General features: G+C 51.4%; 1 protein-coding gene and 1 long non-coding RNA gene across 2 annotated transcripts; one reads left to right on the top strand and one right to left on the bottom strand.

Annotated features, from left to right (window-relative positions):
* Positions 1–918: 918 nt before the first annotated feature.
* LOC113963152 lies at positions 919–9,946 on the bottom strand. Its single transcript, XR_003532661.1, has 3 exons — positions 9,738–9,946; positions 8,400–8,496; positions 919–1,474 (listed from the first exon to the last, which is right to left on the bottom strand). It is a non-coding gene; the product is annotated as an uncharacterized LOC113963152 (long non-coding RNA).
* A 2,370-nt stretch (positions 9,947–12,316) lies between these two features.
* Positions 12,317–14,280, top strand: ANKRD9 (ankyrin repeat domain 9). The gene is made up of 2 exons (XM_027674002.1): positions 12,317–12,366; positions 12,751–14,280. Exon 2 carries the CDS (start codon positions 12,801–12,803, stop codon positions 13,674–13,676), a length of 876 nt encoding a protein of 291 aa, XP_027529803.1. The 5' UTR covers positions 12,317–12,366; positions 12,751–12,800; the 3' UTR covers positions 13,677–14,280.
* The last annotated feature ends 268 nt before the right edge of the window (positions 14,281–14,548 follow it).

Below are 14,548 nucleotides of genomic sequence, written 5' to 3'. Positions count from 1 at the left end.
AAATACCAAAAGAATCTGACATTTGGGGTAAGGCAGCCAAAACTGTTGGTTTGCGTCTCTCAGAACATGTGATTTTTGTGCCTGACCAATGTCACTGGAAAACCTGAATCTGCCTCATGGAGACAGAAGCAGGCTGTTGCTACAGAAGGGGTAGTCCTGCAGAAAATGCTATTTTCTAGCTCCTAGTGGAGTGCAGTAACCTGGAAGGAACCCAAAATGTTTATGTAACATAGTGACGCACTCCTCACACCGGCAGCCAGGTAGGTGTCTCAGTTCAGAGAGCACCTGGCACACACTGAGCTCTGAAGTGAACCTCAGCAGCTCCGACGGGAGTTAAGCTCAGTGTTGAGCCAGCCCCAGGCTGCTGCTCTGGGGGGCTGTTGCACGCCACACATCCCTCAGGGCCAGCCTGAGGACACCCACCTCCCGGGATGAGGAGCTGAGACAGGACAGCGCGACACCAACCATCGATTCACTGATGGAGATCTCAGGGGAAACTGCTGAGCCAAGAGAAACAAATTGACAGCAGCTCCATCCTCAGCAGCCCAGTACACTTCCTTTTTTTGGCTTAGATTTATCAGGTGCCTGACCCAGCTTGTGCTGAGCAGTGAGTACAAACCAGCCGTGTTTATCAGGCTGCCGGTGGGCAGGAAGGAGCTCTGTGCCTGTGCCAGCCCACAGCCCGAGGGCAGAGCACGAGAGGTGGTACCCAGGAGCTCTGGCTCAGCCCCACAGCTCTGCCTGCCTCATGCTGGCAGCCTCCGCCCCTCATGATACAGCTTTTAGGTAAATAACAGAATTTGGATTTTTTTTTTTTAATGAGACAAGAATAAATCTCTCAATTAAAATGTCCAGTATGCTGTTTAAAATTTTATTTAAAAATTTCCCATTGTTTTTTTGACTACTTATCCCTCTCTCTGGAATTTTTTTGGTGAAATAATTTTCCACTTTAAGCCCTACAAACATTGTCTTGGGAGGCCCTTTTTGAGGAAGGGTCTGCCTGATCATTTGCATGAGTGTTTATCCCCGAGGCTGTTTCCAGCACTGCTGGGTAGTGCTCCAGGAGACCTGGCAACAACTCACCCCCAAGCTCTGGATGCCCTCAGTCACATCGGATTTTCAAGAACCACGTCAGTGCAGGACGGCGCCAGGCACACGATGTCCCGCCCGGGTCAGCAGGAGTAACATGTGAGCCCACACCTCTGGGCAGGTCACACAAGTGGAAATAAAGGTTAGAAAAGCGCAGAATCTGGAGAGCAGTTAAACATGTGTGAGCAGATTCCTCCTTTTTCAAGGACTGAGGTGAATTGTTTGCCTTTAGTTTGCAGCAGACACCACACTTTAGATCTCTGTTGCTCTGTCAATGCAAGTGTCCTCAGAGAAATCCAGGAAGACCTCTGCATGTAAGGAAGGAGAGGTCTCAAGACAGCATGGGCTCCTCAGTGGAAAGGCAGTGAGACAAACCCAGGCCTCACTAAAAAAGAAAAGGAAAAATAAAATAATTTTTTTCTTAAAAAAAAAAATCTCAGAAAAAAGGCACCCCAACTACAATGCTTAAAATGTTCGAGCTGAAGATTGAAAGACTGGCCTCCAGAAGGACATTTTCCTGTTCCCTGTACCACAAGCAGAGCGTGGTTTCAGTTCATCAGTGGCTGAGCTGCTGCATGATAAAACTCGTTGATGAACAAGCTACTTTAAAAGCAATGGAGCTTTGTCCTCTTGGTGGCTCAGCTTCTCCAGTGTCTCTAAAATGTTTGTTTATAAGTGGGAAATGACTAAGCAGCCTGTACAGAAATGAGGGGAGTTGAGGCTCCAGCTTTGGGAAGTGTCCCATGGCGTCAGGCAGATGGGCTGGGGAATCCTCGACAGAGCATGGGCTGGAGGCAGCAGTGGATGCAGCTCCATCCTCACCGCTGCAGGTGATCCAAAGACTTCAGCTTCTGACATCTGCTTCAGCCCACTAGAGCCCTGAGAGCAAACTTGAATGTTCCATCCCACTGCTCTGACCTCGCCTCACCTCTCCCCACACTGCCATCCACACACTCCTGCTAAACAAACCCCAGCCCTCCAACATGCTTAGTCTCTCAGAGCACAAACCAAGCATCAGAGAACCATTCCCTTTTTCCCCAGACAACAAAAGCTGGAAGTGGCAGCACCAAGAAGGCTTACCTTGCCTTTACATCTCCACAAGCTGTCAACTCTGAAACCTAATGATGGTGCTAACACAGCAGCTATCTTTGGCTCGCTTCCAGGGACCAGTGCAGTGGGCTACCAACTGCAGTCGGCTTGTGCTACCATCCTGCACTCCTTCCACAAAGCCCCAGCCCTCTAGAGGATGCATTCAGCTTATCCCAAATGCTTGCCATGGCATAGCCACTACAGCATGCTAGAGACTGAAAACCTGTAGGTCACCTCTGTTGTAGGACAAACTAAAACCCACACAGCACAACCTTGTCTTACTCACTAAGAACAGCCCAGACATTGGGAACAACTGATCAGCACCCTCTGGGAGACCATGGATGCCAGCCATAACTTAAGAAAAGCTGCTTTTATTCTACACAAGCAAGCAAAGACCTTGAACTCTTATCAGGCACTTATCACCAAGACAACCAAGAAAGGTGCTTGAACCCTGGCCAGTGTGTTTTTCTTTCTGCTTCACAGAACACATGAATTGCAAGGGCAGGCTGGCTCCAGGAGCACTTGAGCCTCAGAGACAGCAGGGTAAACTGATACAAAATCTTACATTTCCTGTGGGTTTAACCCAGACACAAGTCTAGGAGATCTCAAATGCTGACATCACTTAAGAAACCAAACCAAACAAAACCCAACCCAACTCAATGGCATTACCTCTCCCAAGCACAGGCATTACTCCAAGGCTTACATTCCTCTAGCACACGGATATATTAGCCCCAACCCACTTTCCTCAGTAGTTTAAGCTGAAACACCTGACTGTAAACTGGGATACAGGATTCTGCTATCCCTGATTTGGGGGCAGGAGAGTGGGGCTAAAGGCTGGCAGCAACAGAGAAGAGATGTAAAGAGGGGAGCCTGAGTATTTTGTCTGTCTCCTGCAATGCTCCTTATCATGAGTGAAAGTCCCACTTGCATGGTTGGGTGTTTCAGGAGATGCTGCTGTACCCATGTCCGAGTGAGCTGCCACACATCAGCACTCCCAAAAGCCACCAAACAACCCTCGCCTGAGAGGGACCATGTTGGTGTGTGTGGGGTACACAGATGGGCTGGGGGGCCAGCACAGGCACCAGCTCTGCCCAGACCTGCAGCTCTGCAAAAAAACTCCGAAGGAGCCCAAGACCTTGTCCAAGTGTGCTTCACACTTTTCTCCAGTAAAAATCCTCCAAACACACTGTTCAGGTCAGTGGTGGCTGCTCCCCTGTAGGCAGCCCTGCTGCTGAGATGGAAGGTGATGGTGAGCCCAGTGAGCCTGTCCTGGTCCCGGTATCCAAGTAGGGCTACAGGACAGGTCCAGGGAGCAGAGCCAAAGGGGAGGAGATCACTGGGGCCCCTGCACAGCTCAGGTAGGGGCAGGGAGCAAGCCAACCTTTGTCCTGTGCTTAGCAGCTGGGCTTGGGTGTTTCTCAGCTTCACTATTTATACGTGACTTATTTTTATCATGTATCTCCCCATTACCTTACATCATCTTTTTAGACCTTTTTTATTTCTGATTTCTGAGCTGGAGGCATCACAAAACACTGGCAACACCTTGGAAACATCATTACTCCCATTTCCCTAAATTGCATGAGGAGGAGCAGAGGAAAATGCTGTCGAGGGGAGCTGCACCCTAATGCCCCAGCTGCTTAATAAGCCATGAGTAGACATACTAATGGACAAACCTCATCAGGCAGTTACAATTGGAAAAGCAATGCTTCCAAACAGAAAGTTGCATAAAGTGATGCTAGTGCTGAATTCAGCAGGTAAAAGGCATTGCTACCCTGATTCTGAGCACCTTCATATGCACATAATTATCTATCACCTCCATGTAGGGAATAGCTACTGATTTAGAAAAAGAAAAAGCAAACGGAAAGACCCTACTGTGAACTCGCTATGGTTTAACCTCATGATTGTACTTGGATTTGAAAATTTAATTAGAAAATAATTACAGAGAAACTGGAAATATTACAGAGGCCTCATCACCAGACCCGGGAGGTTTTCTTGGCAGCAGAGCAGCAGCAGGCAGTGCTAGAAGACTTCTGACTACTTTCTTGACAGAGCAAAAGGGAAAGACAGACTCTTTCTAAACACCACTTCGCGGTAAAAAGGCTTTTGACTGATAATCCAATCTCTTTTTTGACAAAAACAAGGCAGGTTTCCTGTTGGGATGTAGGCCACAAAGCTATAGAGGCTGCAGTCGCTGTTAGAGTTAACTGCTGCACCGCAGCCACTTCCCACTGAAGGAAGCTCACGGCAGAGCTGCCCTCTTTCTTCATCCCTGTTTGTTATTTCAACAGCCCCAGCGGCAGCCAAGAGCAGTGAGAATGAACAAATGGGAATAAAAATAAGTCCTCTAAGACACGCAAAGCATTAGCCAATTCTTTTTTTAATCTTTCTGCTTGGCCTTACATCTATTGTATTTTACGATTCAAATGGTGAAGTTTACACAGCAAAGACAGATCAAATCAACCCTTGGGTGAGCATTATACTGTATGTACCAGCCTCTAAACAAAAGTGAGGTGGCTGCTTTTCTTTGTCTTAGACGGGAGTTTGTCCTGCAATGAGCTACGAGGTCAGAACAGTTCCATGCTGAACAGCAGGGTCTGAGCAGCCACACACGCCACCACAATTAAATATACACTAATCACAGGTGAACTCAAATCTTTTAGGCCCAATGGTTGAATAGATAATGTCTGAGTCGCAGAGCCCTGCTCACATCCCAGCTATAAATTCCTCGGGGGGAAAAAAAGGTAATGCTCCCCGTGGCAACCCAAGCATTTACACAGTGAAGCTGCTGCAGCACAAAAATATCTCTCTGCTTTGCTCCAAAGAGGCTGCATCCCCCCAGATCTTATCTAGAGAAGGGGATCTACATAGCCCTGGCGAGTACAGCCTGCTCCAGAAACCAGGAGCCTGTGAATGTACCGCTCACACTACGTACCTACACATCCCTCGGCTTTATGCAGAGCCATTTTGGCATTCCCGGCAGCATCCCTTGGAATTAGGGTGCCACTGCATCAGCAGTCCTGGGGCCCTATGGCCTGAAGAACCACAGGTTTCATTCAGGCCAATTATAGCACATTATAAATAGAGGATCCTGCTTGTTTTGGAACCGACACATAGTGAGCGGCAGGTTCTGCTTCTGCAAATAGCCTGGGAGCTGGTAAGGACAGGCTCACGTCAGCTGGCCTGAGAAGTGCTGGGGTTAAAATGACACCAACAGGGAGCCAGGAGGTGTCCCCAGCCTGGCCAGAAACTATAGTGGATAAGCCTGGGTGGATAAGACCAGTGGGGTCAGGCTCTGCTTTAGCAAAGCCTTTGTCCTACTTATCTGTGGGAAAACTGAGCTTTCATCCTGCACCTCCCTCAAGTCTTTTAAGTTAGCAAACTTTAATAATCACAGGTATACTTTTATGGATGAGCAGATGATTTTGTAATGATTTTAAGATGTACAATTCAAAAGCAGGCAACTCATTGTTTCTTATGGAGCCAGAGGGAAACAAATTCACACTGAATTCAATCAGGCACCTGCTCAGAGCAATTCCCACTGGGGAAGGCATCCCATTCGCTAATTGTAAAACACTGCATCATTTTTCTAACCTTTGAATATTATTGATTTTTTTTTTCGGGTGCAGAGAGAGAAATGCCAAGTGTGATGTCAGCAGGCAGCAGTACATGGCACAATTGCTCTTTCCAAAATCTGAATGCCAGCTGAAGCAGGGCTGGTTATTGCATGATAAGAGACAAGCTGTGCTGTGCATATTTGGGGCAATGGAGGCAAGGGTTTGACCCCCTGAGCCCTTGGGGTTTGCTCTGCCAAGGCCAGGTTGCTATATCATTATGATAAGGGTAATCCTGTTAGGCAAACACATCACACAAATAGTCATTCCCGATTGCAGACCTTGTCTAGGCAAATCTAACCCTGAGTTAAAAATGTGCTAAATGTGCAGTCCTGTGACATAGTACACCAGGGGCTGAGAGGGATACATGGGGGCTTCTGTGCCCCAGGACCCCCGTGCAGGCAATCTCTGAGGCTCGGGCTAATTCCTGGAAGTGTCTAAAAATTGCAACAGAATAAGTTCCCTCTCTTTCCCCTTCACTTCTTGTGTACAAGAGGACAGATGACTCTTATGTCAGGCTGTTTTGCTTCTATATTTATGTCCTGCCTGAGGCTCACAATGTTCAGCTCAGATGCAATCCAGTCTGGTTGTATTAATACATCTGGGAAAATATTTTTAACAACCAACATCAAGCTGAAGGCCAAAATCCTTCACAGGCACCAGGAGCTCTCTGACCCCTCTCGACCGCTTGCTTACGAAACAGAAAGGCTCCCCAAAGGCTACTTTTCAGTCTTTTAAGGGACAACTACACATTTCAGCTTCCCCCTGTAACATGAAATTTAATCTCTGCTGCAGCTCTGGGGGTTTCCCCAAGTTCCCAAAAGGATGAATGTGGCTCTTTTATTACAGGTGTCAAAATCAAGGCTTAATGAGGGGTGGCCCACGAACTCAGTCAAAGTGAAGAGGACACTGATGACAGCCTGTGAGCATCCCTGAGGGCTTGTGAGACAGCTGCAGCTAAAGAATCTCATCACCTTGCTGCCTATCTCACTTCTGCAAGACCACTTTTCTCTATCGAGGAACCAGAATAAAAAATAAGTTTCAAAGTGTTAAAAACTGGGTTATCCCACCAAGTGGACAATGACAGCCTTAAAAAATCCATGACACCAACTGAGCCATTTATTCAGCCTCCCAGCAGCTGGGAGTGATGTTTGGCAATGGTCAACCCTCACATCATATACTTCCTCCAGAGCTGGTTGAGACATTTCCTTTCCAAAACAAAGTGTATCAGAGCATCACTTGGGCTCCCAAGAATAACAAATGGGTAAGGTTGGAAGGGACCAGTGGAAGTCATCTAGTCCTGCTCAAGCAGAGTCTCCTGGAACACATTACTCAGGATTGTGTCCAGACAGCTTTTAATATCTCCAGGGAAGGAGATTCCTCAACCTCTCCGGACAACCTGTTCCAGCGCTCAGTCACCAAGTATCATTTGGAATGCATATTTTTGGAATTCACTCAGCAGCAGCCAGGAAACAAGAGTAACAAGTGAAGACTTGCTCACTTTGTTGTTTCCAAAGCAGATCTTTTTTCATGCCATGGGTCAGGATGGAGCTGACCCAATAATGCAGCAGAGAAAGCAAAGCAGCTGGAGTTATGGGCAACTCAGGCTCAGTGTGAAATGGTGATTCATACAAAGTCAAGCAAGTAGAGAGTGACTGTAATACAAATGAAGATTGAGGAGGAAGAAGAAGTGGGTGCTGAGCAAGGCAGTGTGGTGGTGAGTGGTGAGAACAGGGCGAAATTCAAGGCCACGACTCCTCCCCCGGATGGAGTGATGTTATCTGATGGTTCCAGTACAGGAGCCAGGAGCAATGCCCCAACCCAGATCACCACTGACACTCTGCAGCTTCTTCAGTGGTCTTGTTTCTCAAATGAAAATATTTTTGCACTCCCCAGGAAAACTTTTCTTTCTCTTTCAAAGTGATTTGGGATGCTGAAATGAAAGGACAGAGTGATTTGTAACAGCCACTTCCCAATATGCTCCCCTGAAAAATGGAGATGGGCAAACAGGCACACAAAAGGCATGTGCATGATGGGTGTTACAGACCCCGATATGTATAGGAGGGGAGTGCTCTCCTCTCTGCATCTGATGTGCAACACATATCTATAGTGAACTGCCCTCACTCACCACCATTTTTAGGAGGGAAAGGACAGCCCCGGGCAGCCTTCCTCGGCTTTCTTCCCATCCCTGGTGCTGCAGGTAGACAAGGGCCCTGCTGCCTCCTTCCCAGCTGCATGCTCCAGAGATGACAGAAGCAAAGGGCCAGCTCCTCAGGCAGGGAACCAGCAGCAGAAGGGGAAACGAAACCAAAAGGTTTCTGGAGAAAATATTTGTGTAAGGCTTCCACGAGGTGTCAGCAGCAGCTATTATTCATCACAGCTGAACAGAGTGCCTGGGGCTGCCATCCACCTCCTCACATGGCTTGTCCTCACCAAAGGAGAATAAATCCTGTCTAGTGACTGCCAGCAGCTCTGCGCTGTGTCTCCCCGCAGAATGACCAGCCTCTGTCCCAGTCTAACACAGCAGAGCAGAGGGTTCCCCACACAGAGCCAGGACCTCAAGGACCAAAACAATATACTTGCATATTATCCATGACCTAAAGAACTCACCAGCTAAAACAGGACAGTTGAAGGAGCATTACTACACCCCTTCTACAGACAGGATGCTGGTGGCACAGAGAGATTAAACTGGAGATCAGTGATGTACCTGCAGTAAGAGGGCGACATACAGTATGTATATTCCAGCCCAGTGCCCCTTGCTGCAAACCCCTGACTCTCCTCATTCCCTACTCCTCTCTGAAGATGTTTAATTTTAGCTAAACAGGACATTAGGCATTTCTCTCTGACTTGTTGACGAAGACCCCAGAGGGTTAAAGCAAAGTGGCAGCTCTGCTGCTCCAGCCCACTACAGGTCTGGAGCTGTTGTCCTAACTCTGCTGACCTTTGGTCTTCGAGGGGAGACTGGTAAATATTCAGAGTCAAACCCATGCACAGAATCCTTGCAAGGACTGGAGTAAACTCCATATCCTTCAGCCCTGTTCAAGGATAAGGGATGTACTCGTCACATTTTCATCTCATGCTCAAACCTAGCACTAAACATTAACCATGTTCAGTGTGCTCCCTGATACTGCCTCTTTTCATTTTGTTTTTAATTACACCCACAATCATGTCCGTTAAGTCCATACAATCCTGCCCTCAATTTAATGAAAGCCTCAGGAAGCAAATGACGTTTGCAACAAGAAATGGCAGAGCTTTTTCTGTCGTCCCATTACGTAGTTGGGGTTTCCGTAGCATTAAGAGGATTTTAGCTGGTCAATGGCTGGAGAAACCAAAGGATCAAGGTCCCACATGAGGGTGAAGACAAAAATAGCTCTGAGAGGACACGTCACATTACTCAGAAGGGGTTGCACCAACAGAGTAATCTTCGTCATGTGCCAAGGAACCTGTGATAAGCCCTCTCATAGTCGGATCAGTAATAAGATCAGTTACTTAATTCAAGGTGATTAAAACCAGGCTGGACTTCAAACAAACAAGTCATGCCCATGGTGCTGCACAAAAAAAATATATATATCATAAAATTAAAACCTTTCTTGTTTCATCACTAGTGCTGGGCACTCTATAAACAATTTTGGGGGCAAATAAAATCCAGTGTAGCCCACAAAAAGGCTGCCTTTCCTACAAATGCATGTGAAAAACACATTTTGCAAACAGGGGCCAGCCTATGGGTTATCCAGTTGTGAGGTTGCAAGGACTCAGCAAACTCTGGCCAATTTTTAAGCCAGTGCTGGGCCCAAAGCACCCTATGGTTGTAACTCTTTCCTCCACCTCCATAGGAGCGTTTGGCCTGCGAAAAAAAGTCCCACTTCCAAACCAAAGACATTACTTTCCTGAACAAAAGCCAATTTTGCTTTGCAACTGTGCTAATGTCTTGCCTTTGGGCTTCAATACCATTTGGCTTGCCCAGGCACATGTAGACGATGAGTAAAAACACTGGGCAACTTGGCTGGTCACTACATCAGACATCCAAATCGATGACAATGTCCTGGCAATGAGGAGGAAAGGATTTGGGACTCATGGTTGCGCATGGCCATCTCCCAGAGCAGGTGGCACACAGAGAGGTGGCGGGTACTGCTGCCATCAGCGATGGGTGGTGAGGCACAGGCAGGTGAGGCTGCAGCAGACACAAAGGGAGGGCTGCAGAATTATCTATTTTTAAACCATCTCTCTTGATCCTGCACTTTGGTACAAATTGTCCCATGCCTGAAGTGATAGGACATGACTGATATGTGAGTGCCCTGCTGACAGCAGGGAGTGGTGAAGCGGCTGCCTTTAATGAGTTTTCACCTGGAATCGGAAATGAGCGGTGAAAGAGGATTTTCCGTGCCGTGGCTGACATCCAAGACGCCAGGAGCTGTGGTGGATCTGCGGGGATCCTCCGATGACGAATCGTGCTGACAAACACTGGACGTAATTCTCTCCGGCAAAGCAGCTCAGCTCATGTTATCCTTCTTTTATTCCCTTCCTCAGATGTAGTCACCAAGAGTTTCTAAACACGACACTGTGTGCAGTATCCTGCCTGGCTGACCCACCTGCCTGCATCCCCTCACGCAGACCCCTGGGGTTTGGTGTGAGCATCACGTGGCGGGGAAGAAGTTACAAAGCAAACCAAGCACAGTTTAAGCATTGTTTCCCCGGCTGAATGGTGGTTCAGAAGAGGCATGACAAAGGGGACAGCTGTTCCTCACCAGCTTCATGCTCACTGGGGTCAAGGGGAGCGCTGGGAGCTCTGGTCTCTCTGCCACCCCGAGCAGATTCACAGAGAGGGCTGCAGGGAAGTGGGGCACTTCAGCCCATGTCTGGTGATTCCTCACAGCATGTGGGAGCACAGGTCGTGCTGAGATGTATGGAAAGTGTCTCCCATTCCAGCAGCGAACAGCAGCAGCTGAGTGCTGGTGAGGGGAATGCTGGGAAACCCCAAAGGTGGAGAAACCAGAGCTGTCAGCCATGAACCCATCCCTGACTGGCATTGCCCACCTGCAGAGTCTGATCTTTGTGACTGAGCGGACAATGGCTGCAAGCAGGGCAGCACTGGGGTCAAACACAGAGGGAAATGCTCTGAACCCACTTGTGGAGATAAGGGTGGAGCAGATCCCAGGATTTGCCATAAGTAAGGAGGCCTTATGAGAGAGCAGATCCCAGTAATGCCGGCACTTGCTTTCCCAATGTGTGGCTGTCCCCTGTACACACACATTCTAGGGCCAAGGGACTGCAGGAGCCCCAAGGGAATCTCTGGTGCAGGGCTGTAGGCAGTGCTGGGCTCACCCCACACCATGGCCATCTCTTCACCCTTCTGTAGCAAAACCTTCAAGGCAAATGTCTGGGAGACATATGAGAGGCACAAGTTTAGCAACAAGCACATGTGCGCACACGTGCGCTGGCCGAAGGGCAGTGCCAGGCTCCCGCCAGAGCCACCCATGGGGGTGGGCAGGACAAGCCGGGGATTGGCACAGGCCAGGCTGGGCCCTGCCAGGATGGGCGGGGGGTGTGACACCGCCTGCTCTGCACCCATGTGCCTGGACACTGCACATCTGCAGCCTCCTACGCCCAGGAGCCCGGCTGTCCCATAGCCCCCGTGCACAGGTCCCACTGTGGCCCAGATGCCACGTGCCCTTGACCCATGTGTCCAGGCCCTGGTGTGCCCCAGGCACAGACTTGGGACCCTGTGACCCTGAGATCCTATGCTCTCTGCTCTCTTCATCCCTTATGCCCAGAACCCCATATCCCCAGCACCCTATACCCCCAGGACACCATGCACCATGTACCTGGACTCCAAACCTCTGGGACCTCAGGAGCCCAGGACCCCAAGATCCTGTGCTCTCTGCTCCCTGTACCCCTTATCCCCAGAAACCCATATCCTCAGAACACCATACCCCCCAGGACACTCTGTATCTCTGGGACCTCAAGAGCCCATGACCCCGGGATCCTGTGCTCTCTGCTCTCTGCATCCCTTATCCCCAGGACCTCATATCCCCAGGACACCATGTAACTGCACTCCATACCTCTGGGACCTCAGGAGCCCATGGCTCCCGTCCTGCTGAGACCCCATATCCCTGGCACCGCATGTCCCCAGACCCTCGCGACTCCATGCCCCCAGGACCCCCACGCTCCCGGGCCCCCATGTCCCCAGACCCCGAGACCCCCACGCCCCCGTAACCCCATGCCCCCAATCCCCGTCCCCCCCCGAACCCAGCCCCGGCAGCACCGCCCCTGCCCCGCGGCATTCCCGCCCCGCCCCCCCGGGACTCCGCGCCCTCAGCCAAGTTTCTTGGAACTTTGCCTGCCGTGACGCGCGCGCCGGCGCCGGGCCCCGTCCTCCCGGCGCAGCCAATGGGCGCGCGGGGCGCCGGGGCGGCGGCCAATCGGCGGCGGCCGGACAGTTCCCCGGTCCTGACCGACCTTCACCGCCCGCGCGGGGGGGGGCCATAAAAGGGCCCCGCGGCGGCGCGCGCCGCTCCCGCCTCCCGCCCCAGCGCTGCGGCGGACACGGCACGGGCGGCACCGCGGGACCGGCGGGGAGGTGAGCGGGGGGACGGAGGGGCGAGGGGTCTCCGTGCGCTCGGGGGGAGGCCGTTTCTCCGTAGCGCACCGGCGTACGGGCGTCCTGCGCGCCGCGGGGAGGCCGTTTCCGCGTACCGGGTTCCCGTGCACCAGGATCGTGGGCGTCCTGTGCGCTGAGCGGAGGCCGTTCCCCTGTTACCGGGTGCCCGTGCGCCGGGGACGTGGGCGTCCCGGGCACCGGGATACGGGTGTCTCCTGCACCGAGGTGCCGCGGCGGCTCGCTGTGCCCCGCGCCGGCGGGGGAGCGGGACGGCCAGCCTCTGCCGCAGCCCCGGGAATTCCCGGCCGGAGCCCCGGGAATCCCGTCAGCATCCCGACACTGACAGTCCGTCCGTCCCCGCAGGTCCGGGCCGATGGTGGGAGGCAGCCCCAGGCGGAGCCCGGCCGCCCGCCATGCCCTGGAGCGTCCGGTGGGTCGGCGGCTGCGGCGCCCAGTCCCAGAAGCAGTGCAAGAAATCCTCCTTCGCCTTCTACCAGGCGGTGAGGGACCTGCTGCCCGTCTGGTTCCTGGAGGACATGCGGACCATGGAGGTCTTCCACTGGGAGGACGGGGGCAAGGTGAGCGTGTACTCGCCCTCGGAGGCGCTGCTGTACGCGCTGGTGCACGACCACCAGCCCTACGCCCGGCACCTGCTGACTAAGTTCCCCCAGAGCGCCCTGGCCGTGCCCAGCCAAAGCTTCAGCTGCTGCCAGTCGGCCCCGCACCTGGCCATGGCCGTCCGCTACAACCGCGTCCGGATCCTCTTCCGAATCCTCAAGGCCATCCAAGCCTTCCCGCCGGGCGACAGAGCCGGGCACCTGGACCGCCGAGGCTGCAGCCGCGTGGAAGGCGGCAAGACAGCCCTGCACATGGCCTGCGAACTGGTGCGGCCCGAGTGCCTGCTCCTGCTGCTCGGGCACGGAGCATCGCCCTCCTTGCGGGACAGCTCCGGGAACACCCCCGTCGACACCCTGCTGCAGCAGATCTCCCACATGCCGGCGGCTAACATGCGTGCCAAGCTCCTCTGCCTCGACTGCCTCTTCCTCTTCGTGCCTCAGGACCTCCAGTTTGCGATGAAACAGCAACTGTTGGACAACCGGCAGCAGTGGCAGGACCTCCTGGGGGAGAACAGGTTCCAGTGCCTGGTGGGCTTAGCTCCCCCATCACTGTTTGTCGGAGCCATGCGTGTCTTGATCAGGACCATTTCACCTGAGCATTTCCCAGAGGCTCTGGACAATCTGCCTCTGCCTCATTTTCTAAAGCCTTTGGACTTGAAACTGGAGAGCTAGAGGGGCGGTATGAGAGCCTCCCGCTCACCTGACAGAAATAGACTTGTGCTAAAAGTGTATCAGTATACAAAGCTGCTAATGCAGTGGCCAAGTATCTGTTTTAATGAGAACTGTATTTTTAAAAGAATTATATATGGCACTTTACAGTATATTTTATTTAAAGACCCTTGTGATGAGGTGAGGGCCATGCTGCATTTTATAAAGCTGTTCTATAGCATGTACAAATGAGGGTATGTGGAAGAACATATTTGTAAATACATCTGAATAAACCAGTGGCAGATGTGATCAAAATACAAATCAAGCAACTGAAAACCCTGGAGTGGCATGTGCCTTGGAAGAGCGTGTGCAGGGTGGGGGAGTATCTTTTTGTTAGGATTTCCCTGTTACATAAGCCTCGCCGTCCTGGAACAGGATGACTCCTTTTTTTACAGCTCTCCTAATACATCTTGGCAGAGATGCGGGTTTTTTTAAAGGCACAGATGAAAACTTCCTCATCTTGTACACAAGACCAAAGAGATGCCAGATACTGTTACAACTTTCCTAAACAAGCCTGCCAGAGATGTGCATGTGAACAAAATATATTTTAAAATATGCGTAAATAACAGTTGGCTTCCTTCTAAAGTTCTCTCTATTCCTCTTGGAGGACCAAGGTGCTTGTTGTCAGGCAGTGGAGACCTGGAGTACACACACTGCTCTGGCCAAAATTGCTCCTGCCCTGGCAGGGCTGGACCCTGGAGCCCCTCTGTGTGATTGCTGCAGGGTGAAGAGGGTAACACACAGCAGGAGGGCCAACCTGCTTGTGCCTGCTCTCTGCTAGTCCCAGAGGGATTTAAGGAGGTATGGCAAGGGCCCAGGACCCTATAGTGTGGCTT

Source organism: Neopelma chrysocephalum, unplaced genomic scaffold, assembly GCF_003984885.1.
Source record: "Neopelma chrysocephalum unplaced genomic scaffold, ASM398488v2 Primary Assembly neopelma1_24, whole genome shotgun sequence".
NCBI lineage: Eukaryota > Metazoa > Chordata > Aves > Passeriformes > Pipridae > Neopelma > Neopelma chrysocephalum.
The sequence above is the reverse complement of the archived record's forward strand: the minus strand, read 5'-3'. Positions and strand labels throughout refer to the sequence as shown.

What these genes read in the sequence shown, in the direction of transcription:
- ANKRD9 (XM_027674002.1), top strand. Translation starts at nt 12,801, where the DNA reads ATGCCCTGGAGCGTCCGGTGGGTCGGCGGCTGCGGCGCCCAGTCCCAG.